General features: G+C 50.5%; 9 protein-coding genes across 9 annotated transcripts; 6 read left to right on the forward strand and 3 right to left on the reverse strand.

Annotated features, from left to right (window-relative positions):
• Positions 1 to 21: 21 nt before the first annotated feature.
• On the reverse strand, positions 22 to 438 carry N7525_009894 (uncharacterized protein; the record flags this gene model as incomplete). Its single annotated transcript, XM_061214891.1, has 1 exon — positions 22 to 438. One exon carries the CDS (start codon positions 436 to 438, stop codon positions 22 to 24), a length of 417 nt encoding a protein of 138 aa, XP_061069322.1.
• A 401-nt stretch (positions 439 to 839) lies between these two features.
• N7525_009895 (uncharacterized protein) lies at positions 840 to 2,981 on the reverse strand (the record flags this gene model as incomplete). Its single annotated transcript, XM_061214892.1, has 10 exons — positions 840 to 985; positions 1,050 to 1,149; positions 1,198 to 1,304; positions 1,372 to 1,779; positions 1,829 to 2,090; positions 2,137 to 2,486; positions 2,537 to 2,691; positions 2,744 to 2,758; positions 2,818 to 2,831; positions 2,892 to 2,981. 10 exons carry the CDS (start codon positions 2,979 to 2,981, stop codon positions 840 to 842), a joined length of 1,647 nt encoding a protein of 548 aa, XP_061069323.1.
• Positions 2,982 to 3,315: 334 nt separating this feature from the next.
• On the forward strand, positions 3,316 to 4,440 carry N7525_009896 (putative NAD binding Rossmann fold oxidoreductase; the record flags this gene model as incomplete). The annotated part of the gene is made up of 2 exons (XM_002563953.2): positions 3,316 to 3,642; positions 3,700 to 4,440. The coding sequence occupies 2 exons, from the start codon at positions 3,316 to 3,318 to the stop codon at positions 4,438 to 4,440; spliced, it is 1,068 nt and encodes a 355-aa protein (XP_002563999.2).
• A 417-nt stretch (positions 4,441 to 4,857) lies between these two features.
• Positions 4,858 to 7,079, forward strand: N7525_009897 (putative glutaminase; the record flags this gene model as incomplete). The annotated part of the gene is made up of 2 exons (XM_002563954.1): positions 4,858 to 5,293; positions 5,344 to 7,079. The coding sequence occupies 2 exons, from the start codon at positions 4,858 to 4,860 to the stop codon at positions 7,077 to 7,079; spliced, it is 2,172 nt and encodes a 723-aa protein (XP_002564000.1).
• Positions 7,080 to 7,649: 570 nt separating this feature from the next.
• On the forward strand, positions 7,650 to 10,028 carry N7525_009898 (uncharacterized protein; the record flags this gene model as incomplete). Its single annotated transcript, XM_061214893.1, has 4 exons — positions 7,650 to 7,658; positions 7,784 to 7,931; positions 7,999 to 8,110; positions 8,237 to 10,028. The coding sequence occupies 4 exons, from the start codon at positions 7,650 to 7,652 to the stop codon at positions 10,026 to 10,028; spliced, it is 2,061 nt and encodes a 686-aa protein (XP_061069324.1).
• A 1,150-nt stretch (positions 10,029 to 11,178) lies between these two features.
• On the reverse strand, positions 11,179 to 13,061 carry yap1 (putative bZIP transcription factor AP-1/Yap1; the record flags this gene model as incomplete). The annotated part of the gene is made up of 4 exons (XM_061214894.1): positions 11,179 to 11,329; positions 11,399 to 12,546; positions 12,613 to 12,803; positions 12,830 to 13,061. The coding sequence occupies 4 exons, from the start codon at positions 13,059 to 13,061 to the stop codon at positions 11,179 to 11,181; spliced, it is 1,722 nt and encodes a 573-aa protein (XP_061069325.1).
• A 1,240-nt stretch (positions 13,062 to 14,301) lies between these two features.
• Positions 14,302 to 15,468, forward strand: N7525_009900 (tudor domain-containing protein; the record flags this gene model as incomplete). The annotated part of the gene is made up of 3 exons (XM_002563957.2): positions 14,302 to 14,532; positions 14,595 to 15,315; positions 15,380 to 15,468. Coding segments are annotated over 3 exons (1,041 nt in total), but the record flags the coding sequence as incomplete, so codon positions are not given.
• An 848-nt stretch (positions 15,469 to 16,316) lies between these two features.
• On the forward strand, positions 16,317 to 20,279 carry ncr1 (sphingolipid transporter NCR1; the record flags this gene model as incomplete). Its single annotated transcript, XM_002563958.2, has 3 exons — positions 16,317 to 16,583; positions 16,662 to 20,118; positions 20,176 to 20,279. The coding sequence occupies 3 exons, from the start codon at positions 16,317 to 16,319 to the stop codon at positions 20,277 to 20,279; spliced, it is 3,828 nt and encodes a 1,275-aa protein (XP_002564004.1).
• Positions 20,280 to 21,055: 776 nt separating this feature from the next.
• On the forward strand, positions 21,056 to 24,593 carry N7525_009902 (putative importin beta-4 subunit; the record flags this gene model as incomplete). Its single annotated transcript, XM_002563959.1, has 3 exons — positions 21,056 to 21,101; positions 21,159 to 23,469; positions 23,678 to 24,593. 3 exons carry the CDS (start codon positions 21,056 to 21,058, stop codon positions 24,591 to 24,593), a joined length of 3,273 nt encoding a protein of 1,090 aa, XP_002564005.1.
• Positions 24,594 to 25,329: the final 736 nt, after the last annotated feature.

Raw genomic sequence — 25,329 nt, forward strand, 5'->3', positions numbered from 1 at the left:
CAAACAGCACTTGCCATGACATCATTTCTTCTCATCTTCTCGGGGTGTATATAGCGGTAATGGTAGTTCCTCGTTCACAGTTCCCGTAGTCCCTGATGTTCCCTGGTGCCATTCGAAGTGTGTCGTTCGTGGTAACCCTAACATCTTCTCGCGCACTGCTTGCTGCAGTCGATGTTGTCGCTCCACCTCTTCCTCTTGTGATAGGAATTGGGGCTTGCCATATTCGTTTATGATAACGGGCCCGCTTACGTCGTTGTAAGAAGGAGGAGATGGGCTTGAATGTGGAAATGGTGTGGTCTTGTGCTCTTTGGTCGGGGAATTTGAGCTTTGCATGATGGGTATATAGTAGTGTTTCCTCGATCCGTCGAAATTTGGGAGATCGGATGTCAGTAGACTTCCTGGGACCAGCCCGAGGAATAGTCCGATGATTGCGTTCATGGTTTTTGAGGGGAAAAGAGACTGGAGGCCAATACGAAGTGCCCTTGTCACGCGCGACTCGAATGTCCGAGGCAATGACGATCGGCCACTAGCGCGTTGAATTTGCGGGGGTGAGACACCGGGAACTTGGGGTGAAATCGGGGTGTTTCAAGAGGATATCGAGTACTTCTTCCAGTACTTTAGTACGTCAATTTGAATGACTTGAGAATATTATACAGACTTGATCGAAGGAAAGAGAGCCACTTAAATGGATTCGTGGATTCGGAGAAAGGGGTGGGGTGCGACTACGTATGAGTCCCCCTGAGATTGAGATCTTCCCCTTGACACACCCCTTTGGTATACAGTCTTGGAGAAAATTCTGGGTATTTTTATTGAATAGACTGGTCTTCAACCCTTTTTCTTTACTCCATATTCTCGTCAACCTCTCGCCATTGGGCGCGTAATGTCTGGATCAACGAATCCATATTCCAACCAGTCCTTGCATGCATGGCTTGCAATAGTGACTCCGCAGCCCTTTGGTCGAGGGGATGTCGAAGGACCCAACCCCCTGCCAAGTCAATTAGTCAGTTCAATGTTCAATACCCCATCAGAAATTAACATTGGCAGCTCACAGGCGAGTAGACTATGACGTGCAGTAAATAACGTGTTCTCGGCCTTTGCGTTGGACTGTGCCAATCCGAGAACCATGAGCAGATGGTGGCGTACATTCTTCTAACATCATCGTGAGCACAGACCGAAAGATGTTGGTGGTCAACAAACCTCCACTGCTCGAGAATGCCGCAAGCTTTCATAGGTGGAAGATGCCCGTGGAGACTCGGAAAGCGCCAGAACAATCTTGGCGATATGGTAGTATTGGATGCCAATAACTGCCAGGCATTTGAGCCGATGTCAGTCTCATGCTGTCTATACACACATGTTATGGGGGCCATTCACCATGCACGGGTAGCAGCATCCAAATTGTAGGGAGTCGTTGGTCTGGCCCCGGGCCTCGGGGGACTGATCGGACTGGGTCGAAGGTGTGCGGTTTAGTGGAATACCACTCTTCGATCTGGTCAGTACCACGTGCTATATTAGAGTCCGTGAAAGCACCCTGGAGAACATTAGCAAGTAGGAAGACCATTCTGCTTGACCAGGCAAAGTCGTCATCCCTTTGAAAGACATCTGAGTGATAGAAGCTCTGTAGGTTGGTCCGCAAAGGCCGTTGGCTGGTTAGCGAGATATAGATATCTTGTCGCAAACAAAGCCAAGCAGCAGCTTCGCCCAAGCCGCCAGAGGAGCCAAAGGTTGACACCGTATTTAGAATATGAGTTGTGCCAGTCAGATGGAATTGATTGTCCTCCCCTGGAATACGTGAGCATTTATTTGATGCTATTTGTCCGCAATGACTGACCATCCATTTCTTCATGTTGACGAAGTATAGCGACTGCGGCGAGTATATCCTCGGTGATGTGCTCGCGAGGCCCAGAAAGCGCTGGAATAAGCAGTTGAACGCAACAATTATGGTACTGCAGTGCCTCTGTTACATCGGTGTTGTCCTGCCGGTCCAGATGGCGCGAGGAAAATGCAAAAACTGCATATCGTAAAACAGGCTCTTTCAATGCTCGGGCTGAAACCTCTGTTTCAAAATGACGTTGAGGGTCCGTGATATCAGCCTGTTCTAATCAGCGGCTGCAGATGGGTATGTTGGCATATACGCACCCAGAGCGCCATATTCTCAACGAAGTTCCTCAACAATATGGCTTCCCTTTCGCTTAGAGGTTGCAAAGGGTTAGAGGATGTTCTTGATTGAACTGATCTAGGAGAAGACAATGATAGAATCGATGGTGACACATTTTCTGCAGTGAAAGCCGGGAATTGGGCCGAGGCATTGCCTTCATTGGCTCCATTAGCTGCATATGGTTGTTCTGCCAGTAGGCCACTTGGGCTATCGAGCTCCTCTCTCGGCCCTATTTGTAACAGACAACTAGGGTCGTTGGTAAAAGCCGGCTGGCCATCCTGAATGGTCGAGTATAGGCTAGCGATCTCCGGCGTTTCGTCATGGAAGCGCACTAGAATACGCGGTTAAATTTAGATAACAGTAGATCGTTAGTCCGTCTACCTTTGCCATGTACTTGGGGCCAGCAGCTCTCTGAGAAGGCAAGCTCAGCCTCTTTGGATAATGAGAGACCATTGCGAAACCTGACATTGGTCCTGTCACAATCCACGCCAGCTTGTTGGCAGTGCTCGCAACCAAGGCCATTAATATCGCCTATGCTGGATCAGTGGACCGTGGAGTTTCCCAGTTAGAATTTGGTAATATCCTTACATTTTAGGTGTCGCACTGTGCAATTGTGTTTTAGTACCTCTGTACGTTGATATTGATCCTTACCGGTGACTTACCACGACATCGTTGGCTGTGCAGGTCAATTAGCAGAGATCTTCATATATTCATTTTTGAATACTGGCTAACCCACCAGCCAGTTACCAGGCGATTTCTTCTTGGAGACATGCAGGGGATTTGCAAGGAGGAAATTCTTTCCGTCCCCCACGGGGCTTGTATGCATGACCCACTTACCATAACCGGGCAAAACCCCCGGGGCCCCCAAAACAATCGCAGAGGAAAAGGGAAATCGTTTAACCGGGAGGATGCGGGGAAGCCAAACCCCTTTCCCTTTCCCCTTTCGTTGCTTCCAGCAATTCTTTCCGTTCACCTTAACTTTCTACTCTTTTGTGACGGGGACTATTACCTTGAAGTAAGACCAAAAGCAATATACTGTTCAAGATGCAGATCGAGCAGCTTCTTTCTCAACTATTTAAACCCTCTCGAAGACCCAGGGAACTAAGGATTCAGAAAGACATCAATCATTCTCAACTCTCCTATTCAATCCCTCCAAAAACATGACGGTTCAGAAATTACAAGTTGGCATGGCTGGCCTCGGTCGAGTCGGCAAGCTCCATGCTATCAACTTCCTGCAGAAAACACCCCGTGCACAGCTTCTTGCAGCATTCAGCCCAGACCCTGCTGAGATTGCATGGGGGAGAGTGAACTTGGAGCCCCACGGTGTGACTCTGTACACCAACTACGATGAGATGCTCAAGCATCCCGGTCTACAGGCTGTTGTTATTGGCACGGCTACCTCGGTGCATGCAGAAGAGACAATCAAGGCTATTGAGCAAGACTTGCACGTTCTTTGCGAGAAGCCCTTGTCTACCGATGTCGAAGTGGTACGGGCTTCTCCCTGTTTAAAATCATGACGAATGCTGATAGAAATCCCTTTAAAGTGCAGAGCGGTGGTCCAGGCCGCTAAGAAGAAGCCCCATCTGAAGGTGATGTGTGGCTTCTCCAGACGCTTTGATGATTCGTACCGTGATGCCTACGCCAAGATGGAGCAGGGTCTCATCGGCCGGCCTGCCATTATCCGCAGCCAGACTTGTGACAAGTTTGATCCCTCGGGCTTCTATGTCGAATATGCAGCCTGGTCTGGTGGCGTGTTTGTCGATATGTCTGTTCACGACATTGATCTCAGTCTGTGGTTCTTTGGGGACGAAGTCCTTCCGAAGAGCATCTCCGCCCACGGTATCACTGCGGTCCAACCAGAGCTGAAGAAGTACAACGACTACGACAATGCCGTGGGGATCGTGGAGTTCTGGAATGGCAAGATTGCCTACTATTACTGCTCGCGCATGATGGCCGCCGGCCAGGAGGACACCACTGAGATCATTGGCACCGAGGGCAAGTTGACGGTAAATGGAAACCCCCAGCAAAACTTTGTCAACTTGTACCACAACGGTGGCATTACTCGTGAGATTCCTCACAATTTCATGGGTCGGTTCAGCCCTGCCTTTGTTCAGGAGGCTAATGACTTCACCGCGGCCTGCTTGGACAACACGCCGCTTCCTATGAAGTTGACCAATGCCGTCAAGGCTGTTGAGATTGGTTCTTACCTGCAGGAGGCACTGGTGTCTGGGAAGCAAATTCATTTCGATGAAATTGGGCGACGAATTGAAAAGGCTCAGTTATAGATACATATAGAAATGGGAGTAGATGAATTTTATGATGTTTTATGAATAGAGGGTTTCTTTTTCTTTTTGGTCATTGACCTGTCCAAGAGCTAGTTCTTTCGAAAATCATCCATCAGTTGCTCTTTGCATCAAATCCCCGACAAATCGCACCTTATGCCAATTAGGTGGTTTACCTAGGTAGGACCTGCCTAGGCAAGTACTGCGGGGATTCCCCAAATATGACGCAGGAAGATCAGCAAGGAGTCCTTGAAACGTTCAGCTTCTCACTCCTACAATTTACTACCCTCCAAGGCTTGGATATTATTCAGTCATATCTATTGAGTTGTTCATATTGCCACCTATAATACATGCGCCCGGTGCGCTGTGTGTCACACATTTCAACCTCCAACACATGCACGGGTGGTCACCATTTCCAACATGCGATTTAACCTAAGTTCACTGGGATTAGGCTCCCTGTATGCATCAGTGATATCTTTCTACTCGGGCCAGGAATCGAGTTCTATAACGCATCACCCTGTTCTCCCACCATCGTACCCACTAGCAGTGCGCAACCCGTATCTGTCAACGTGGATGCCCAGCGACCGAGTACAGCAATTGCCCTATGCCGAGCCCCAGTTCTGGGCTGGCCAGGAGTTAGGCTGGTCCGTGATTGTCCGGGTAAATGGTCAGGCATATAGTCTGATGGGCGTGCCAGACGCGGACGCAAACAATATCCGCCCTGCGACGGTGCGGCGGGCTGAGTTTACTGCTACGCATTCAATATTTGATCTCACGGCAGGCCCCGTGGCAGTCACGCTCGATTTCTTGTCGCCGGTGTCACCGTCAAACTATGTTCGGCAGTCGCTTCCTTTTAGTGGGTTATGTGCAATATATTACAGTGGATTTATTGGCTAACAATGGCAGGTTATTTAACTGTACAGATATCTGGATCGCACGGTCATGATATCCAGATTTATTCGGATATAGATGCCAGGTGGACTGGCCGAGAAAGCCACTCACAACGCAGCTTCGAAGAGCAAGACGGCCTGGCCATTTACTCGCTCACAGTCGAAGACGCACCGGTGTATGCCGAGGCGGATGACATGGCTCTTTGGGGCTCAGCAATTCTCGCCTCTCGGCCTTCTAACTACACTCGATTGTCCGCCCTATCGGGAAGTCCAAAGGGCGTACGAGGTCTGTTTGTCGAGGATGGTGAACTACATGGCGAGGATGAAGCCTGGGGCGCGGGAAGTGTAGTCGCGCTGGCTCACAATCTCGGTAAAGTCACTGGTGGGCTTTCTGTAAACTTCGTGGTCGGGTACGAGAGAGAAGCTGCCATCAACTATCTGGGAGAAGAGTACACAGGCTTTTATCGTGCCGAGTACCCGACCACATCGAGTGCCCTCTCATTCTTCTGCAATGACTACAGCAGCGCATTGCTAGAGTCGTTGAAGCTTGACCGGGAGCTGTTGACATTATCTGCTGCCGCTGCAGGTCCCAAGTACGCGGATATCCTGGCGCTTTCGACCCGACAAGCGTACGGAGGCATCGACTTGGCCATTCCCAATGACTCTCTCGACACCAGCCTGGTTTTGGCTTTCATCAAGGAGCTTTCGAGTGATGGAAATATCAACACAATCGATGTGATAATGCCCGCCTTCCCAATTTATTACGTCATTGATCCGGACTACATCCGACTGTTGCTGGAGCCTGTGATGAAATACCTTGCTGCTGGTCGCTGGCATTTGCCGTACATGATCCATGACCTTGGCACTCATTATCCCAATGCTATTGGCCACGACGACCAGGAAGCAGAGCCAATGCCCATCGAGGAGTGTGGAAATTTGCTTATATTAGCTACTGCGTATGTTCGAGCCACTGGCGATACCGACTGGACTTCGCAGTACATGGCGGTTTTCCAGAAGTATGCAGATTACTTGGTGGACCATAGTGTCAATATTGCCAATCAGCTATCGTCGAATGATGCAGCTGGACCGCTCGCCAACGAGACGAATTTGGCAATCAAGGCTGCAGTTGGCCTCAAGGCGTTTGGGGAGATGAGTGGAGATAGGTCCTACTCCCGTATTGGTGAGCAGCATGCAAATATTTTCTTCCAGCAAGGCCTAGGAACAGACAAATACCAGACACATTTCGTTCTGGAATACCCTGACTGGCCAGATACTTGGAAAACCCCATACAATCTCTTCCCAGATGTATTGTTGGGCCTGGAGACATTCCCCTACGCTGCCTATCAAATGGGGAGTAACTTTTTCAGATCTGTTCGCGGCGAATATGGTGTCCCTCTCGATAATCGCCAGGACTGGGCCAAATCAGATTGGAATATGTGGCTGGCTGGTACCTTTGAGACGAGCACCAGGGACGAGTTCGTCGATGACTTGTGGTCATTCATGGCCAACGGAAAACATAACTGGCCCTTCTCTGATCGGTATGTTGCGACTTCTGCACACGGAAATGAGCCAGGAGTTCCTATCTTGTGTCGGGCCCGTCCGACTGTTGGGGGACATTTTGCGTTGTTGGCACTGAAGGGTCCTCGATCCATTCAATCTTTATCATGTCAGCATGGAGCAGTGCTGGAGCCTGTGGAAAAGAAGCTGGATCGGCAGCAATATTTGTTTGGAAATCATATCGAAGAACTTTGATACATGCTATCACGATCTGCGCTATAGAGGACATAGAATAGCTACATACCTGATAGTCGAGACACCTTGAGATTGAATTTAAGCTTCTTCAGTCTGCTTTGCACGGATATATGTGAGTACTTGCTCCAGATGATCGGGCAAGGAGAGCCTGTCTCCCTTCCAATGTTAGACTATAACAAGCTCAGTGTGAGATTGTGCTTTGTCCCGGGCCAATATGAAGGAAAAAATAAAATAAAAAGAAACAATACCCTAGCAGCCAAGAGTAATACAATGTAGTCAAACCAGTCAAATCAGTCAAATCAATCGACTTAATCATTTAATTAGTTCAAAGGACCCATGCATGAATAGAAACTGTTGTTTGTATGTTGTACTGCCCGCCCAGGGGCAGCTTACCTAATCTCCATGTCACGCCTGCTGCTTCATCGATGAGAAAGTGAATCTTCGACATCTTTTTCCCTCGACACCACCTTCATCCTTTTCCTTCCTTTATCTCCCTTCTTTCTCCCCTCCTTCATCTTCACCAGTCACTTCATATCCTCCCATCCACATCTATCTAATTTCGACAACCCCATGGCTTCTGTAAGTGGCTCCTTAACCTTACCTCCCCTCGCATTTGCGCACCCCAGCTTCTAATCGCGATTAATACCACATCTTGAGCTACCTGAGAGCTTGGCTAATATGATCATCTTCCTTCTCATTTCTAGCCCCGCCCCAACTTCGGTGCTCAAGGCTACCCTATCTCGAATGGTGCCGCTGCGGGCCCTGTCCCCGGTGCTACGCCGCTTCTCCCCAACAATGGCCGAGTGATTCAGAGCGGTCCGACACGGATCTTGTGCATTGCAGACGTGCGAGGTAATTACATTCTGGCAATTATTTCCTTGGCAAAGTGACACAGTATTAATTGGACCCCATAAAACAGGCAACTTGAAGTCTCTTAACGAGCTCGCGAAGCAGGCTCGCGCGGACCATATCATTCATACAGGTGACTTTGGTTTCTACGATGACACTTCCCTCGAGCGAATTGCGGACAAGTGAGTATTCTTATTCTCCCAAAGCTTTTCGCCGCGTGCTTGCTGCCCAACACATTCGCCTCACCGGGCACCGAAATATACTGGACAGCATCAGCTAATCTCGGATCTACGAACAGGACACTGAAGCATGTGGCGCAATATTCCCCCCCTCCTCCCCGAGAATGTGAAACGGTCCATCGCACAGGTATCTCCCCAGCAGTCAATTAAGCAGCGCTTCCCGCCCGAGCAATTGCCCCTTTCAGAGCTCTCTATGCTACTGGACAAGCGCATCACCCTTGATGTCCCAGTTTACACAGTTTGGGGTGCCTGCGAAGATGTGCGCGTGCTGGAGAAGTTCCGCTCGGGTGAATACAAGGTAGATAAACTTCACATTATCGATGAAGCCAACTCGCGTCTTCTCGATATCGGCGGTGTGAAGCTCCGTCTGCTAGGTTTGGGAGGTGCTGTCGTGATGCATAAACTTTTCGACAATGGTGAAGGAAAGACGACTATTGCCGGCGGCCAAGGTACCATGTGGACCACACTTTTGCAAATGGGCGAACTCATTGACACTGCGAACCGCGTCTACGACCCCTCCGAGACTCGTGTCTTCGTCACCCACGCTTCCCCTGCCCGCGAGGGCATGCTGAATCAGCTCTCAGTTACACTCAAGGCCGATTTCTCCATTTCGGCTGGTCTGCATTTCCGTTACGGTTCCTCATACAATGAGTTCTCTGTGAACCCGTCTCTGGATCACTATCGCGGCAAGCTTGCTGCCTCCAAGGCATCATTCAACGATGTCTGGGAGACGGTCCGACTTGAAGTTGAGGCAGCTATCTCCTCTAATGACGGGCAGAAGACTCTCTTAGAGAATGCCCTGGATGTTGTTCAGAAGATGCCTTCCATTGCCAATGGCGGTAATCCGTTCGGCGGCCCCGTTGCCGCCGGTAACGCTGCTGGACAAGTCGACGAGAGTGCGTTCAAGAACATGTGGAACTTCAACTTGGCGGATGCCGCGTTCGGATATCTCGTACTGGAGGTTGAAGGTGGGCGCATCGCAACGGAAATGCGGGCTCAGGGATTCAACTTTGCCCACCGCACTGGTAAACCCCAGGCAGGTGGTGCCCCTCAACCTGTCTCCAGCGGTCTCCCAACGACCACTGCCTCACCCGCCCCGACAGGCGCTGCCCGTACTCCAGTCGTGGCTCCCCAGTTCGGCCAAGCCCCTCCCGCCCGCGCACCCATTCCTCAGGGCCAGAAGGGACCAAGAGCCTCTCCTGTTCCCGTGCTCCCCAAGACGATTAGCCCCCAGCCCTCTGTCGCCGCCTCTGCTCAGCCCGCCGGAGAAGAGAAGACCACGGCTGCCGACACTAACGGCACCGCCCCGCACGAAAAGCCTAGTGAATCACCTGCACCTCGGGCCGAGAAGAAGCCCGCAAATGCTCTCTTCGTAACAAGCGCGGAAAGCGAACAGGCTGTCCGTGACCTAATCTCTGAAGAGGACAGATCGAAGATCACTAAGATCGAGAAGCTCGGGAAGTACAACCACGTTGTGACATTCGCGGGCGCCGAAGAGGCCAAGGCGGCTATGGAGCACCTGCCTATTGAGCTGAAGAAGTCTGGTCCCACTCCCCATGGTCAGCCACGTAAGCCCAACTTCAAGTTCTTTGAGGACCGCGGCACCCGTGCTGTTGGCAATGCCGGAACTTGGCAGTCCAGCACCCGTGGTGGCATCAATACCGGTCAGCGTGGGTACCAGAGCGCCAGTGACAGCGACGGTGGTCGCCGTGGTGGATTCGGTGGCCGCGGCCGCGGCGGCCGTGGCAGTGGCGAGCGAGGCCGCGGTGGTCGTGGAGGAGGTCGGGGTGGCTTCAAGAGCGGCCCAAATGACTCTCCTGCCCCATCAAGCGACAAGCCCGTCACATCCGGCGATGCCTGATCGGTGACATGGAATTTTCTTTGCCATATTTTTCCTCCTGCTGCCGACGTCTCGATCATACACACCTGATATTCTAATTCTTGTGTTTTTTTTTTTTTTTTTTTTTACTTTTTATCTCGTCCCATTTGCAAATCTTTGCGTTTTTGACTCTGATAGCGCTCAATATTTTATGTTCTTTGTTCTCAAGTCTGGTCAGGGACAGGACGTGAACGCGAATTGCAGCGTTGATCTGAACTCCGAAGTGAGAGACCTTCGGTGAGCTCCAGAGAGTGTTCTTTTCTTTTAGTTTTTTGTTTTGCAGAGGGAGGAATGGATGCAGAGAAGAGCATCATCAAAGAAGGAAAAACAGAAAAGAAAAAAAAAAGAAAGAAACAGAATACATCCTTTCACCTCTTTTCTCTTTGTACTTTAGTTTTATGTCCGTGGACCACATCGATACCCTTACAGCTTTCTTCTGGAGTCTGTAGACCTACGAGATTGCTACATGTACTCCGTATTCATCCTCGCATACAAGTCTTCCTATTACCGTATGTTCAATCTAGCTGGCCTGGTAGCAATGTGTCAAGTGACAGAGTAGGGAGATCAATTGGACAGATTGTGTACAAAAAAAAAAAGAAAAGTACATTTACATCCCAAAGCAGAGCCGTCCTATCCCGGCTGCAAAGGAAGCATATAATAGGCATGGAATGGCATGTCCGCACTGGCCAAGTCCAACGGTGCGGATCAAAACACAGAGTGAAACAATCAAATGGCAATTATTACTGTTGCAAGAGAGAGAGACAGAGGGGAAAAAAGAGTATAACTAGGCAAACGTGGGAGAGAAAAGAAGAAGGAATGTGCTGTCCTCTTGGGATGGGACCCTGATAGATTGCCACTATGGCATTGACAAAAAGATTCGCTTTCAAATCAAATATCCATTGAACTGGATGTTATTTCTCCCCTCCTGTGAGTTTTCCTCTTTATATCCTGTGTTGTATTCATGACGCCGAGAAAGGTCCCTCCCATAAATGACAATCGATGATGGGTATGCGTAGAAATCAAAAGAGCGCAGGTATCAATGGGTTGGTGTTGGTCCGTGAGTCGTGAATTAAGCCCGAGTATGAGTTGTGATGAGGGCGGCAGTGATGGTAAGCGTCCTGGAAGCAACTCGCTACTTGGCTCGCCCCATAATGTCGTCAACGTCATTCTGGTTCACGACTACACCACCCTCAGAGCATCGTGCCTTGGTGCGAAGCTCAGAGCAGAGATTGTCAACATCGATCTCGCCATTGCGGAACCTTTCCATAGATTGAAGACGATCCCTAGAGAAAAGGAATAAGTCAGTAATCCACAAGACACATTGTTGAATAGTTATGTGAGCATAGACATACCAAATTTTCGTGCATGACAGCATCTGCGATTGGTCTTCACCTGGAACAACTTCATCTTCCTCGAGCTTGTTATCAATATGGCCAACGAGGTTCTTCTTGGGTGCCGCGTCGGTGGCGACCTCGGACAAGTTGTGGGAGGGACTTCCTAGGTCCGGCAGAGGGAATGCTTCATTGAAGAAAGAGCCGAAATCTTGAGACAGGACAGCCTCCTGGGGCTCTCGCCAGTCACCAAAGAGCACCGGGTCGAACTGGCCGCCATTCTGGTGAGCCAACCAATCAATCCCTAGATCCTGAGAATCCACGCCCTCAGCTGGGCCATCCACTGGGGTTGGCTGCCCGCTTGAAACACTCTGGGAAGTGGATCGAACCGCTGGGATGGGATTTCTGATGTTGCCGCAAGCCATTCCAAGCTGTTCACAGAAGGATTTCTCGCCATCTGTGGTGACATGTCCACCGCAAGAGTCACCGGGTCCAAGCTCACGGTACTGTCTATCTGGAGGGGAGTTCAGACTTGGTTCTGGGGAAGTGCCATTCGATGACAGCATCTGGCTCTGGTGGGAGTCGGATGAAGACGACGGAGAATTCTCCGAAGTAGAGTTATCATTCGCGGAAGATTTGGAGCCAGGGTAGGTTGCTTTGGCGGACGCGGCGTTGTTGGAAGTTCCGGTGGATTTTGATTTGTTCGACTGGGAAAGTGAGTTGGATCGAGACGAAGGAGTGTTCAGACTGTCGCGACCCAAGACACCAGGTGCCTGAGGGATGATGCTATTCGGTTTAGATTGGTCGTTCTTGTTGGCTTGTCCGTTGAAGAGATGACCACCAGGCAAATCGCCGAACTTGGGGAAATCGAATAGAAACTCATTATTTTGGAGGCCATAGGCGCCCTTGGAATGGGCACTCGGAATGGAATTCGAGCTCATAGCCGAGATGGCGTTTCCTGATCCCGAGGCCATCCAGGAAAGGCGCTTTCGGTACTCACGGAGTTCGACCTGCAATCGCTCGACCTGGGCACGCAGCAAGCCATTCTCCTGGTTTGCCATGTCCGATGTCTTCTGCAGCCTTTCCACCGAGTCCTCCAGATCTTTCAAGTGCCTCTCCTTGCGTTCGCGGAAGGCTCGCTGGGCAGCCCGATTTTGGGCCTTGCGCTTCTGCTCAATTACGTCAGTTCACGGCTCTAGTCCCAGCAACTTCCACGTGCAGCAGGATTGGCATACCGTAGTAGGCTCTGAAGTCAGTGGCTTCCTACCAGGCTTCTTGGCCTCACTTTCCCTACGCTTCTTCCCGGTTTCCTCCCCTTCAATGTCCGATTTGCCGTCGAGAGACTTTCGCTTCCCGCCAATATCATAGTCGGCCGATCCCGGTAGGTCACCAATCAGATCGGCGGAACCCGGGAAATCGAAATCAACTTCCGGGGGAAATCCAGGAAAGGACTTTCATCATCCCCAAACCCGAAATTGTTGGCATGGGCATTGTCAAACCCGCCCGAGGGAGGGCCGCTAAGACTGTTCGAGGAATTTCCGTCTGGGCTCTGCGAGGACTTGATTTGGGGAGAGCCACTTTGAGGCTTTTGGCTGGGGTTGTTGGAAGATAGGGCGGCGAGCAGGAGATCTTGTTGGTTTGGGGAAAGGTAAAGATTTTGCTGGTATCGTTCGTAATCACCCATTGTGGCGGTCTACTTCCGATAGATAGAGAGGCTGACGAGGAGGAAGTGTGATGGAAATTGAATGGATTTCAATCCAGAGTCCAACCGGGCCTCCCGCCCGTGACAGATATTGATGGATGCCGTAAAACGACGAGGGATGGAGGATGACTCAATCCTCGCAATAGAACTTCACAGCTTGGCCGGATCTGCGAGTGAACAATCTCAACAATCCGATGCTGGATCTTTATCAATCGCAAGAACCGAAGATCAAAAGAATTCCAAATTTGGGGGAGGCGATATTTGGGGGCGATATTGGGATATGGAGGGGGAAAAAGGAAGAAGAGGTTCTAGTCACAAGAGGGGCCTGAGGCGAGGACAGATTCCCCGCTAGTCAAAATGCGGTCGTAAGTGTGGCTTAGGCAACCACGAGGCTGATATGGACAGATAGAAGGCAAATGGGATTGCAAGATTGAAGAGCTGCAGAATGTACGAGAAATGATGAAAGAGAGAGTATGACTGGAGGACTAGAGAGGGGGGGAAGGGCGATCAGGGAAGGGCGGTGAGTAGTCTGGATGGTCTTATTGGCTGATGACATATTTGCTTTGAAATCAATTTCTCTTCTTTTTTTTTCCTTCTCCACTTCGAGTAGCTTCTCTCGAGCCCTAAATGACTTTAATCTCCTATACGATACTAAAGGTACTACTGTTTTCGGAATTGAATCTGACTGTGACTCTTCCGACTCATATCTTGACTTGGCATAGGTTCGTTCATACACTCCATATGTATGGAGTATCGGAAATTGCAAATCTTCTTATTCCGTCTGTATGTTGGGGTCTGGCCCCACGTCCCAATCCCCGGTCCGATATGCTTGAGGGATCAGACCATCTCTAAATGACGCCACTTCTCATCCCCATGAAAAGGAAAAAGGGGTTATCTTGGTTATGCATGTCTTCAGATAACATACTCCATAGCTTTAAAGTAGTTTAGACGTTAATACCGAGGTATGCATATTCCCATCGATCTGCAGAAAGTGGATTCGGGTGTGCTTATCGCAGGTCTATGATGTATGCAATACTCCGTACTGTAGGATAATGACCTTAGTGTACCTATTTACATATCACAACCGGCTGAAACAAACATTCCTTCTGATCTAGGTATAATACAAGCTTAATTTACCCATCCCAACATTTAACTAACGCCTTGGCCACATACCAAGCTTACCTAGTACTCTCTCCATGCACGAAGTGGCGTACCTACGTAGAACCGTGCATATACTGAAGGCGGAGTAGAAGGCGGTAATAGAATCCACGTGATCAGATATGAATTTGCCATTTGCGATAATTATTTCTCCGCAACCTTGGAATCCACTCACTTCCTCATACGCGTCCAACCGTCGAGTCCCTCGTATCATTGTCAACTCGAACAATTCCAATACCTCATCATGGCTGATCTATCTTCCTTGGAGACAGATTTGACGGAATGCAAATCTCAGGTTAGTTGCTCATCAAACCCTCACCATTTCGCCGTGACCCGCCACTAACTTAAACCCAATAGATTGAAACTGTCACATTAGGCTTGGAGGTAGACCCTGATAACGTGGAACTAAACAGCCTCAAAACTGAACTCGAAGAATACATTACCGTTCTCCAAACTCAGATTGCCGAACTCAAGCCAACTGCGCCCGCCAAACCAGCTCCCAAGGGCCGATTCAAGGATGATGGTCCCCCAAAGCCGTCTGAGCAGCCAGAAGCAGCTGCTGTAGCTCCTACTCCCCTATCATTCTCGGTGAACGACACTGTTCTTGCGCGCTGGGTCTCCGGCGATCACGGTTTCTACCCAGCCAAAATTAACTCCATCACTGGCTCATCAACCAACCCAGTGTATCTTGTCACATTCAAGTCATATGCAACTGTGGAAAACTTGACGGCCAAGGATATCCGACCCATCTCTGGCACTGACTCGCGAAAGCGCAAGGCTGATGGAACCCCAGGCAGTTCGGCACCTCCCTCGCCCGCTCTCCCTCACCCCGGTGTCATCTCCGCCGCGGCAGATATCAACCCCGCACTAGCTACCCAGGCTCGCAAGGAACCCAACAAGGCCAGTGATGGACCGGCTCGTCCCGCTAAGATGTCCCGCAAGGTCAAGGCGAACAAGGAGCTCGAAGAAGGCAAGAATAAGTGGAAAGATTTCGCTGCGAAGACCAAGGGCAAGGGCAAGGGTGCGTTCGGCAAAAAGGAGAGCATGTTCCGCACTGGTGAGGGCGTCAATGCACGAGGTATGAGTTTTCTATACACTATTCTTCCCGAGTCTGTGGATGCTAATTGGACTTTATCTCTTAGTTGGATTTACAGGTTCGGGGCAAACCATGCGCAAGGATCCGACCCGGACCCGCCACGTTTACCAACATACCGATGATGACGGCTATTAGGTGGCATGTTTGGTGCCAGGCCCGCAATTGTGATGATACCCCTTGATCGGATGGCTTTGGCAATTTTTCTTCTCTCACATGTGACATCTCGTGATATTTCTCTGGGTTCTTCTCATATTTGTTCTCATCGCTAACTGAATCACGGGCGATGCAGACGCAGTCGTATTTGTCTCTTGTTTCGAGACTCGGAGTTCCTGTCCATAGAAATGCGGTTCAGCTCGGAGTTGGTCATTTCTATGTTTGTATTATTCTTTTCCTTTCTGTCAATGAAATCATGAGCATTTCGAAAGGATATCCATCCATGGATATATCTCGGGCCTTTCAACGTAGACTAAATCTCACTATGTACGCTGTTCTCTAGCTAGAATTGAGGATATATTTTAAAAGTCACTTGGAATTTGAGCAACCTCAACCTGGTTCTGCCAAGAAGAGGGAGAGCCACGATAATAGCCAAATCAGTGCCTGACGTTAGCGCCAACTGGAAAGGTACTTGAGTTTGTTGCGTGACCGTGCGGGGGACCAATGTACCGCAGGGCTCCGCCTTCACGTCACTCACTTCAGAAAGCTTCGCTCTATCACTTACTCTATCCCGTCGCCTATCTAGCCACCGAGCTTGAAATACTGGTTTTAATATAATATTCCACATTGAACCATATTATCTGATTGTCCTTCAAATTCGCATTCCCTCCTTGCCGCCAGCTCCTGAGCTCGGCCTGCGACCTTTCCCCACACGGACCGATCAGTGCATGGCCAACCTTCAGTACTGAAAGCGTTGCCTCCCCAGACGTCTTAATTGAAGACTGGTATCAAGGGTCCTTCCCATTATCACACACGACCCTTCCCACAAGATGCGGTTGGCTAGGGCTATCGCTGCCATAGTTGGGCTGGGCTCTTTTGCCCCAACGCTTGTCGGTGCACAGGGCGAAACCAGAATACATGAAAAGGGCCGTTGTGCTATTCGAGGCCATTGTGGAAAGCAGTCTATTTTTGGAGGAGAACTACCCTGTCCCGATAATGACCTGGCGCAACAGCCAGAAGACGCGGTGCGCCAGAAGTTGGTAAATCTGTGTGGCAGCAAATGGAGCGAAGGCCCGGTCTGTTGTCTAGATGAACAGGTAAGCCATCCCGGCCTCCGGTTTCAACAATTTTGTCGTGAGCGTATTCATTGTTCTATCATGCTGATAAAACCATAGATCGATGCGCTTTCAAGTAACCTCAAACTAGCGGAGGGAATTATCGCATCCTGCCCCGCCTGCCGAGACAACTTCTTCAACATCTTCTGTACCTTTACATGCTCTCCCGACCAGTCACTTTTTGTCAATGTCACCAAGACAGAAGAAAGCAGCTCTGGCAAAAGACGCGTGACCGAATTGGATAATGTTTGGTCCGAGGAATACCAGAGCGGCTTCTTCGATAGCTGCAAGCACGTAAAGAACGGTGCTTCGGGCGGAAAAGCTATCGACTTCATTGGCGGTGGCGCAAAAGACCATACCCATTTCATGAAATTTTTAGGCGATAAGAAGTTTCTGGGAAGCCCGTTCCAGATTAACTATCACGCGGAGCCCAGTGGGTCTGACCCGCAAGGAATGGAGGCTTTGTCAATAAAGCCAAAGGCCTGCAATGATGAGGACAAATCATTCCGGTGTTCTTGTGTTGACTGCCCGGATGTGTGCCCGGAGTTGCCCGCCATCTCTCCCCACGAGGTATGTCATGTAGGACTGCTACCATGTCTGTCTTTTGCCGTCATACTCGTTTATTCCATCTTTCTGTTATTTGTCATTGCTCTGGCGAGCTATTTCACATATAAGGAACGCCGGTTCCGCAAACCAGAGCGGGTGCGCTTGCTGCAAGATCCCACTCCAAGCGATGATGAAGACGAAGGCGAAGTCATGCACCATGGGGGATATATGGAACAGTCACAGGGAGTGTACAAGCTTAACTCCGTGCTATCAGCCTTGTTCCATCGAATTGGTGGTGCTTGTGCGCGGTTCCCAGCAATCACAATATCCGCCAGTGTCATCGGAGTGACGCTGCTAAGCCTAGGGTGGCTGAGCTTCGCCGTTGAAACGGACCCGGTGCGACTCTGGGTGAGTCCGTCATCTGCAGCCGCCCAGGAGAAAGATTTCTTTGACCAGAGCTTTGGTCCATTCTACCGAGCTGAACAGGCATTCTTGGTGAATAACCGCCCCGAGAACGACTCACGTCCGCTTCTGGACTACGAAACTCTCACCTGGTGGTTTGACGTCGAGTCTCGCGTGCGACGCGTGATATCACTGGGCCAGTCTCTCAACTTCGATGACGTTTGTTTCAAGCCGACCGGAGAAGCCTGTGTCGTGCAGTCGGTCACTGGGTATTTCGGCGGTTCTGTCTCGAACCTTGACCCAGATACATGGAAGGACAGACTCAGCCACTGCACAGAGTCGCCTGGAGACCCTAGCTGTCTCCCGGATTTCTCGCAACCCCTCAAGCCCGAAATGATCCTTGGTGGATATGATGACACAGGGAATGTTCTGGATGCCCAGGCACTCATTGTGACCTGGGTGGTAAATAACTATGCACAGGGAACAGAAGAAGAAGCAAAGGCCATCGATTGGGAAAACACATTCCAGGCCGTTCTCGGGGTAGTCCAAGAAGAAGCTGCCGAGCGAGGCCTTCGCGTATCTTTCAATTCCGAGGTCAGCTTAGAGCAGGAACTGAACAAGTCTAGCAACACAGATGCGAAGATCGTTGTCATCAGTTATCTGATCATGTTCTTCTACGCCTCAATGGCCCTGGGATCGCTCACAGTTACCTGGAGGTCTCTGCTGACCAACCCGTCCAATGCTCTTGTCCAGTCTAAATTTACACTGGGGACTGTCGGGATCATCATTGTTCTGATGTCTGTTTCTGCATCAGTCGGGTTGTTCTCAGCAGCGGGCGTCAAGGTGACCTTGATCATTGCTGAAGTTATTCCATTTCTGGTCCTGGCAGTGGGAGTAGACAATATTTTCTTGATCGTGCACGAATTCGAGCGAGTCAATATTAGCCATCCCGATGAAGAAATCGACGAACGAGTTGCCCGAGCGGTTAGTCGCATCGGACCTAGCATCTTCTTGTCTGCTTTGACAGAGACAGTTGCTTTTGCCCTGGGCGTTTTTGTTGGTATGCCTGCTGTCAGGAATTTTGCCGCATACGCAGCTGGTGCTGTCTTCATCAACGCCGTCCTGCAAACTACCATGTTCATCTCCGTCTTGGCTTTGAACCAGAAACGGGTGCAGAGTCTTCGTGCCGACTGTGTCCCTTGTCTTACTGTACGGAAGGCAAACTCATTCGGCTTCCCCGAGGAAAGCTTCGACGGACAGGAAGGGGAGAGTGCTTTGCAGGCCTTCGTTCGTCGGGTCTACGCGCCCTTTCTCCTGGATCGTCGGGTGAAAGTTGGCGTTGTTATATTTTTCTTGGGTCTTTTGACTGCCGGTCTTGCTTTTATCCCCGAAGTTCCTCTTGGGTTAGATCAGCGGATTGCGCTTCCTAGCGACTCCTACCTGGTTTCATATTTCAACGACCTGGATTCATACTTTGACGCGGGGCCTCCGGTCTACTTCGTGACCCGCAATGTGAACATTACCGAACGAAACCACCAACAACAGCTCTGCGGGCGGTTCACCACTTGCGATGAGTATTCGCTTTCCTTTATTCTCGAACAAGAGTCTAAACGTCCAGATGTTTCTTATCTTGCTGGCTCTGCCGCTAGCTGGATTGATGATTTCTTCTATTGGTTGAACCCCCAGCAAGACTGTTGCAAAGAAAATGGCAAACTTTGTTTCGAGGATCGCGTTCCTGCCTGGAACATCTCTCTCTCGGGGATGCCAGAAGGGGCTGAATTTGTCCATTATGCCAAAAAATGGATTGATGCTCGCACCGATGCCTCTTGCCCCCTTGGTGGCAAAGCGCCCTATAGCAATGCTGTGGTCATTGATGACAAGTATAATACGATCAATGCCAGTCATTTCCGAACGAGCCACACGCCCCTTCGGAGCCAGGATGAATTCATCGAGGCATATATTGCAGCTCGCCGGATTGCAGATGGCATCTCACAGGAGCACGACATCGATGTCTTCCCATATTCCAAGTTCTACATCTTCTTTGATCAATACGTTTCCATTGTGCAACTTACCGGCACCCTTCTTGGGTCGGCTGTGGCTATCATCTTCGTCTTGACCTCTGTGATACTGGGGTCCATAGCCACGGGTGCAGTGGTTACAACCACAGTGGTTATGATAGTGGTCGATGTCATTGGCACCATGGCGATCGCTGGTGTCTCCTTGAACGCTGTGTCTCTTGTCAACTTGGTCATTTGTGTGGGCATTGGTGTTGAGTTCTGTGCACACATTGCCCGGGCATTTATGTTCCCCGCTCGACCCATTATGGAGAAGGTGCCCGTCGAGTTCCGGGGTAAGGAAGCTCGAGCATGGGCGGCTTTGGTCAATGTTGGTGGGACTGTCTTCAGCGGTATCACTGTGACAAAACTTCTAGGTGTTTGCGTCCTGGCGTTTACTCGGAGCAAGATCTTCGAGATCTACTACTTCCGTGTGTGGCTTGCCCTGGTCATTTTTGCTGCTACCCATGCTCTCATCTTCTTACCAGTGGCTCTCAGTTACTTTGGCGGCGGTGGTATGTGCAAATTGACCCGTCACTATTGGACAAGTGAACTCCGCTGACAGGATTTAGGTTACTTTGACCCTGCCTCCGACGGTGGCCTAGAGGCCAATCTCGCTTCACGCGGCTACCGCTCATCGCTAGTTCACGATGATTATGACTCTGATGAATATTGATGCCTCGGTTAGTTATTCGGGGCTTTGTTAGTGTGTGGGTCCTTTGGAAATCACCGGATAGATGTACGCCTGCACATGTGCTAGTACATAAAGCACTCGTGAACCGGGGTTATTTCGCTGAAGGACAGTTTGCTCTCCATGGAACAAAATGGATGAAAGGGGAGTTTTTGGAGCGAAGGTGGGATTTTTTCCTTAATTAATGTCCTCTGTTCTCTGTTTTTCTCCCAATGTGGGAAATATCTGTACTCTTCTGAGACATAGAGGTTCTAGCTACGTTAGGTATACGGAGTAGCTGGTATAGTATACTATTATCATGTCCCTGCACACTTTATAATACGAACCAAATGGTGTGAATGGTCGATATAATCAAATTAATAAGATAATATCCCAACATCTCAATACAATCTCCATATAAAATGAAGTCCAAAAGGAAATCTCTGCCCAAATTCCCGCGTGTTGACAATTGTTCCCGCGCTAAACTCAATTAGGAACCAGCCCACTCCCCTAAATTTTTTTTTTCCCTTGTTCTCTTTTCTTTTCTCTTCTCCCCCACCACTCTCTTTTTTTTTTCTTCATCTTCCTCTCTCTTTCCTTTTTCCTTCCTGTCAATATTGCTTTGTGATACCCCCTTTGAGTTGTTTGTCTGAGACAGACTGCTCAATCTTTGTTCCTGTGGCCTAAGTCTCTTAGAGACCTGGGGCAACTGAACCCGTCCAAGAAAGAAGAACCAAAGAAAAAAAGAATCAACCGAAGATTTTCCTATTCCCCCTTCCATCATGGATCAACAGCGATTCCTGCAGCAATTGCAGATTATCCTGGATCGTGAGTTCGTCTTGCAACGTCGAAGCCCGTGTTCGTCTCGCTGACCCCTTCATGTAGCCTCCCAGGGAAACCTAAAGGAGGCCACCGGAGTCTTGCAAAAGGAGTTCTACAACAAGCCCGAATCCCTTGTATTCCTTATCCAGCTCTGCACTAGCCATGATGACCAGAATCTGCGCCAGCTGTCTTCTGTGGAGGCCCGTTCGCTCGTTTCCAAGCACTGGCTGAAGGTTCCCACCGATCAGAAGCCCCAGATCCGTGAGCAGCTCCTTCGCTCCACCATGGGCGAGAGCTCATCTCTCGTTCAACACTCTATCGCTCAGATCATCTCCGCTATTGCTAAGATCGACTTGAACGACGGCGAGTGGCCTGACCTGCCTAACTTGCTCCTGCAAGCTGGTAACAATGGCAACGCTACTGAGCGTGCTGTGGCCATCTACATCCTCTTCACCATTTTGGACACTCTCGGTGAAGGCTTTGAGGAGAAGTTCCAGGACCTCTTCAGCCTCTTCAACAAGACCATCCGTGACCCCGAGAGTGCCGAAGTCCGTATCAACACTCTCATGTCATTGAGCAAGCTTGGTATGCACCTTGACTCGGAGGAGGATGAGGCTCCCGTCAAGGCCTTCCAAGAGATGGTCCCTGCCATGGTCGCTATCCTCAAGGACTCCATTGAGCGGCAAGAGGAGGACCACATCCTGCAGTCTTTCGAAGTCTTCCAGACTCTGCTTGGTTGTGACCCTGCCTTGCTGACTGTCCACCTCAAGGACCTGGTCATCTTGATGAACCAAATCTCTGCCAACACTGAGGTGGATGAGGATGTTCGCACCCAGGCTATCAGCTTCCTGATGCAGACCATCCAGTACCGCAAGCTCAAGGTTCAGGGTATGCGCATTGGCGAGGAACTCACCCGCACTGCTCTCCAAATCGTGACCGAGCTGGGCGATGCCGCTCCTGGTGATGATGACATCACTCCTGCCCGTTCCGCTCTCGGCCTCCTGGACATGCTCTCCCAGAGCCTGCCTCCCAGCCAGGTCGTTGTCCCCTTGCTCCACGCGCTCGGTCAGTACTTCAACAACGCCAACCCTGACTACCGTCGCGCTGGTATCATGGCCCTTGGCATGTGTGTTGAGGGTGCCCCCGACTTCATCAGCACCCAGATGAAGGAGATCTTCCCTATGGTCCTCCAGCTCCTTGCTGATCCGGAACCCAAGGTGCGCCAGGCTTCGCTGCACTCTGTTGCTCGTCTTGCAGAGGACCTCGTTGAAGACCTCAGTTCCGAGCACGCGCGCCTCATGCCCTTGCTCTTCCAGAACTTGGCAAGCGCCATGCAAGAGTACAAGGGCGAGGAGGAAGGCCCTACACTCGATATCATCAAGGCCGGTATCAGTGCCATTGATGCTGTCGTTGATGGTCTGGATGAGAAGGATGTTTCTCCTTACCAGGCCGAGCTTGTTCCTATCCTGCACAACCTTTTCAAGCACCCCGATTTCAAGATCAAGGCCCTTGCTGCCGGTGCTCTTGGCTCCCTCGCCTCCTCTGCCGGAGACTCCTTCCTCTCATTCTTCGATGAGTCGATGCATCTCCTCCAGGAGTTCGCTACTGTCAAGGACAGTGAGGACGAACTTGATCTCCGTGCCAGTGTCACCGACTCCATGGGTGAGATGGCCGCCGCTGCTGGTCCCGAGCGTTACCAGCCGTACGTTGAGCCCCTCATGCGCGCCACTGAGGAAGCTCTGCACCTCGGTCACTCCCGTCTCAAGGAGAGCACATACATCTTCTGGGGTGCCATGGCCAAGGTCTACGGCGAGCACTTCGCCCCCTTCCTTGACGGTGTCGTGAAGGGTCTATACGATTGCATTGAGCAGGACGAGAGTGACCTTGACGTTGACCTTGGCAGTGCTGCTAAGGACCTTGTTGGCCAAGAGGTTACCTTCAATGGCCGCAAGGTCAAGGTCGCAAGTGCCGAAGACGAGGATGACGGTGATATCGAGGATGTTGATCTCGAAGACGAGGATGAGTGGGATGACATTACCGCCACCACTCCTCTCTCCCTCGAGAAGGAGATTGCTGTCGAGGTCGTCGGTGACCTTGTCACCCACACCCGCAGTGCCTTCCTGCCCTACTTTGAGAAGACCATTGAGCATGTGATGCCCTTGTGTGAGCACCCTTACGAGGGCGTTCGCAAGAGCACCATCAGCACTCTGCACCGCTCATATGCTATGCTTTTTGCTATCGCCGAGGAGAATGGCCAGATGCCCAAGTGGCAGCCCGGTCTCCCCCTTCAGGTTCAGCCTGCCAAGGAGGTCCAGAAGTTCGGTGAGATCCTCATGACGGCCACTGTCAAGATGTGGACCGAAGAAGATGACCGGTATGTCCCACCCATCTTTGCTTTTTTTCTTTCCCTTGCCCAACCATTTCTATGATGATTTTTTCCGCTTAACCCAGCTCACTTTGATGCGCCAAAGGCGTACTTGATGTAAACGGCGAAGTCTACACTCTGAGATTTACTTCTACCATTGCCTCATTGTCTATCACATGTCGATACAATGACTTGATTGCTGACCGATAATTAATAGTTCTACTGTCGCCGATATCAACCGCAACATGGCTGAGAACCTGCGCTTCTGCGGTCCTGCGCTCATTGCCAACGAGACCATGCTTCACAATGTGATCCAAATGATCACTGATATCATCACCAAGCAGCACATCTGCCAGGTGGAGTTCGGCCCTGAAGAGGAGACTCTTGAGGCTGGTGAGGAAACTTCCGAGTTCGACTGGATCGTTGTCGACACTGCCTTGGACGTTGTCTCTGGCATGGCTGCTGCCATGGGCCAGAGCTTCGCTGAGCTCTGGAAGGTGTTCGAGAAGACCATTCTTCGCTACGCTGGTAGCAGTGAGTCTCTTGAGCGCGCCACTGCTGTTGGCGTCCTCGCTGAGTGCATCAACGGCATGGGTGCTGCCGTGACCCCCTTCACCTCTGTCTTCATGAAGCTGCTCCTTCACCGCCTCGCCGATGAGGATTCTCAGACCAAGTCCAATGCTGCCTATGCCGTTGGTCGCTTGATTCAGCACTCCAACGCTGATGCTGAGATCATCAAGGAGATCCCCACCATCCTCTCCCGCCTCGAGACTTGCCTTCAGATGAATGTCTCGCGTCTTCAGGATAACGCTACCGGCTGTGTCAGCCGCATGATCTTGCGTTACCGCGACAGCGTCCCCATCAAGGACGTTCTGCCTGCCCTCGTCAACATCCTTCCCCTGAAGAACGACTATGAGGAGAACGAGCCTCTGTACCGCATGATCTGCCAGATGTACAAGTGGGAGGATGCCACCATCCGCGAGCTCACCCCCAACCTCCTTCCCGTCTTCCAGGCGGTTCTCACCGGCGATGAAGATCAGTTGGAGGATGAGCGTCGGGCCGAGCTCATTGAGCTTGTCAAGTGGCTGAACCAGATGCAGCCCGGTGCCGCTCCCTGGGTGGAGCAGCTGTAAGCCGACTGCTCTGTTATGGATTGATGAATAAAAAAGGATTTATTTAATGGATAGACGGATGGCTTGGAAGCCAGAGATGACTAGACGATACCCCAGTCACTGCGGCGATGATTGATGAACCCCCTCAAAAGTTGCTGCTGTATATACTGTCAATGACTACATATTTTGATCTTCAACTTTTATTTTTGTCTTTATTTTCGTTTCGTGTAGAATGGTGTAGAAGCGTCTAGGCTACAACGTATATACGTACGTACCTGTGCCTTCTTTGTAATTCCTGTCGTGTCCCGAGGTCGTACATCACAGTGTCTTAGCTCCGTCGACTGAGATTCACCTCGATACCAGCCTGCCGCATGAAAAAGCTATTATGCGTCATCCAATCCCTATGCGTCATCCAATCCCTATGCGTCATCCAATCCCTATGCGTCATCCAATCCCTCTCTGGGTGAGCGAGCTTGATATCGTACCGCGAAACAAGAGTTGCAATCACCTTATACACCTCCAGCAGACCAAAGTGCTTCCCGATACAACTGCGGCTCCCGCAACGGAAAAGGCGCTCTTTAATATGGTATAGTGATATTTGGCTTGGGGGGTTGGATATATCCGTGAATCCGCAAAAATCTGCAATAGACAATAATATGTACAATAATATATAACTACCTATGTATACAGCCCGTGCGTATACTCCTCACAATGCTGATCCCACGTGGCTCCATACAAAAGGCCGAATCAAACGAAG

The sequence above is a fragment of the Penicillium rubens genome (genome assembly GCF_028828025.1).
Source record: "Penicillium rubens strain IBT 27055 chromosome Unknown utg000003l_segment0_segment0, whole genome shotgun sequence".
NCBI classification, from domain to species: Eukaryota; Fungi; Ascomycota; class Eurotiomycetes; order Eurotiales; family Aspergillaceae; genus Penicillium; species Penicillium rubens.